This window comes from Hyalella azteca, unplaced genomic scaffold, assembly GCF_000764305.2.
Source record: "Hyalella azteca isolate HAZT.00-mixed unplaced genomic scaffold, Hazt_2.0.2 contig16009, whole genome shotgun sequence".
Lineage (NCBI taxonomy): Eukaryota > Metazoa > Arthropoda > Malacostraca > Amphipoda > Hyalellidae > Hyalella > Hyalella azteca.
Window position 1 is genome coordinate 130,253 of NW_025945836.1, and position 1,355 is coordinate 131,607.

The window sequence follows — 1,355 nt, forward strand, 5'->3', positions numbered from 1 at the left end:
ACGGAGGTCGTAAGGTCTACGGAGGTCGTAAGGTCCACGGAGGTCGTAAGGTCCACGGAGGTCGTAAGGTCCGCGGAGGTCGTGAGGTCCACGGAGGTCGTAAGGTCCGTGGAGGTCGTAAGGTCCACGGAGGTCGTGAGGTCCGCGGAGGTCGTAAGGTCCGTGGAGGTCGTAAGGTCCGCGGAGGTCGTGAGGTCCGCGGAGGTCGTAAGGTCCACGGAGGTCGTAAGGTCCGCGGAGGTCGTAAGGCCGACGGAGGTCGTAAGGTCCGCGGAGGTCGCAAAGTCCACGGAGGGCGTAAGGTCCGTGGAGGTCGTATGGTCCACGGAGGTCGTACGTTCTGAGATGATTGTATTTTGTGTCATCATCGTTAAAGAATAAATTATTTCTAGTTTTTTAATAAATGTCTGTAAAAAAGAAAAAGTTGGAAATGAAAATAAAAGGCCATAAAAACAGGGCTTATGCATGAAATAAAATAATATATAAGTTAAAAGTACGTAAGCAATAAAAGTTAGCCAATATCCGCATTAAATAAGCACAAGCCCTGCGATGGCGACCGCCCAGCAAGTTGGTTGCAGCCTCACCAGGCCTCACTGTATCAGTACTGGGGGGGGGCTCGGAAATGAATGGGGAGGGGTGTGGGGCCCATATATCTGCACCCCACGACCCCCACCAGGGTTTGTTTATCGTTGAACCCCATCACAGTTGAAGGGTTGGGCGGGGGTGCTGGTGAGGCTTGCAGCACAGCGAAGTTCTTGTGCACTGCACTTGTATTGTGCTGCGTGGGCTTCAGCTCCTGATGTCAGTCCGAGCATCTGTTGCTGTTGTTGCTGCTGCTGCTGCCGCTGTTGCTGCTGCCGCTGCTGCTGTTGCTGCTGCCGCTGCTGCTGTTGCTGTTGCTGTTGCTGCTGCCGCTGCTGTTGTTGCTGCTGTTGTTGTTGCTGTGTTGCTGTAGTTGCTGTTGTTGTTGCTGCTGTTGTTGCTGTTGTTTTTTCTGTTGTTGTTGCTGTTGTTGCTGTTGTTGTTGCTGCTGCTGCTGTTGCTGCTGTAGCTGCTGTTGCTGCTGGTGTTGTTGCTGCGGGTGCTGCTGCTGTTGCCGTTGCTGCTGCTGCTGTTGTTGCTGCTGTTGTTGCTGTTGCTGCTGTTGTTGTTGCTGCTGTTGCTTCTGCTGCTGTTGCTGTTGCTGCTGCCGCTGCTGCTGTTGCTGTTGCTGCTGCCGCTGCTGCTGTTGCTGTTGTTGTTAATGTTGTTGCTGCTGTTGTTGCTGCTGTTGTTGTTGCTGTGTTGCTGTAGTTGCTGTTGTTGTTGCTGCTGTTTTTGCGGTTGTTTTTTCTGTTGTTGTTGCTGTTGTTGCT

At 52.5% G+C, this 1,355-nt stretch overlaps 1 protein-coding gene across 1 annotated transcript in view; it reads left to right on the plus strand.

The window, feature by feature from the left end:
- Nucleotides 1-344, plus strand: part of LOC108668380 (glycine-rich cell wall structural protein 1-like) — a 9,201-nt gene extending 8,857 nt beyond the window's left edge. Inside the window, exon 3 of the mRNA XM_018155579.1 lies at nt 7-344. Coding sequence (XP_018011068.1) covers nt 7-344 — 338 coding nt within the window. The remainder of the gene's footprint in view (nt 1-6) is intronic.
- The last annotated feature ends 1,011 nt before the right edge of the window (nt 345-1,355 follow it).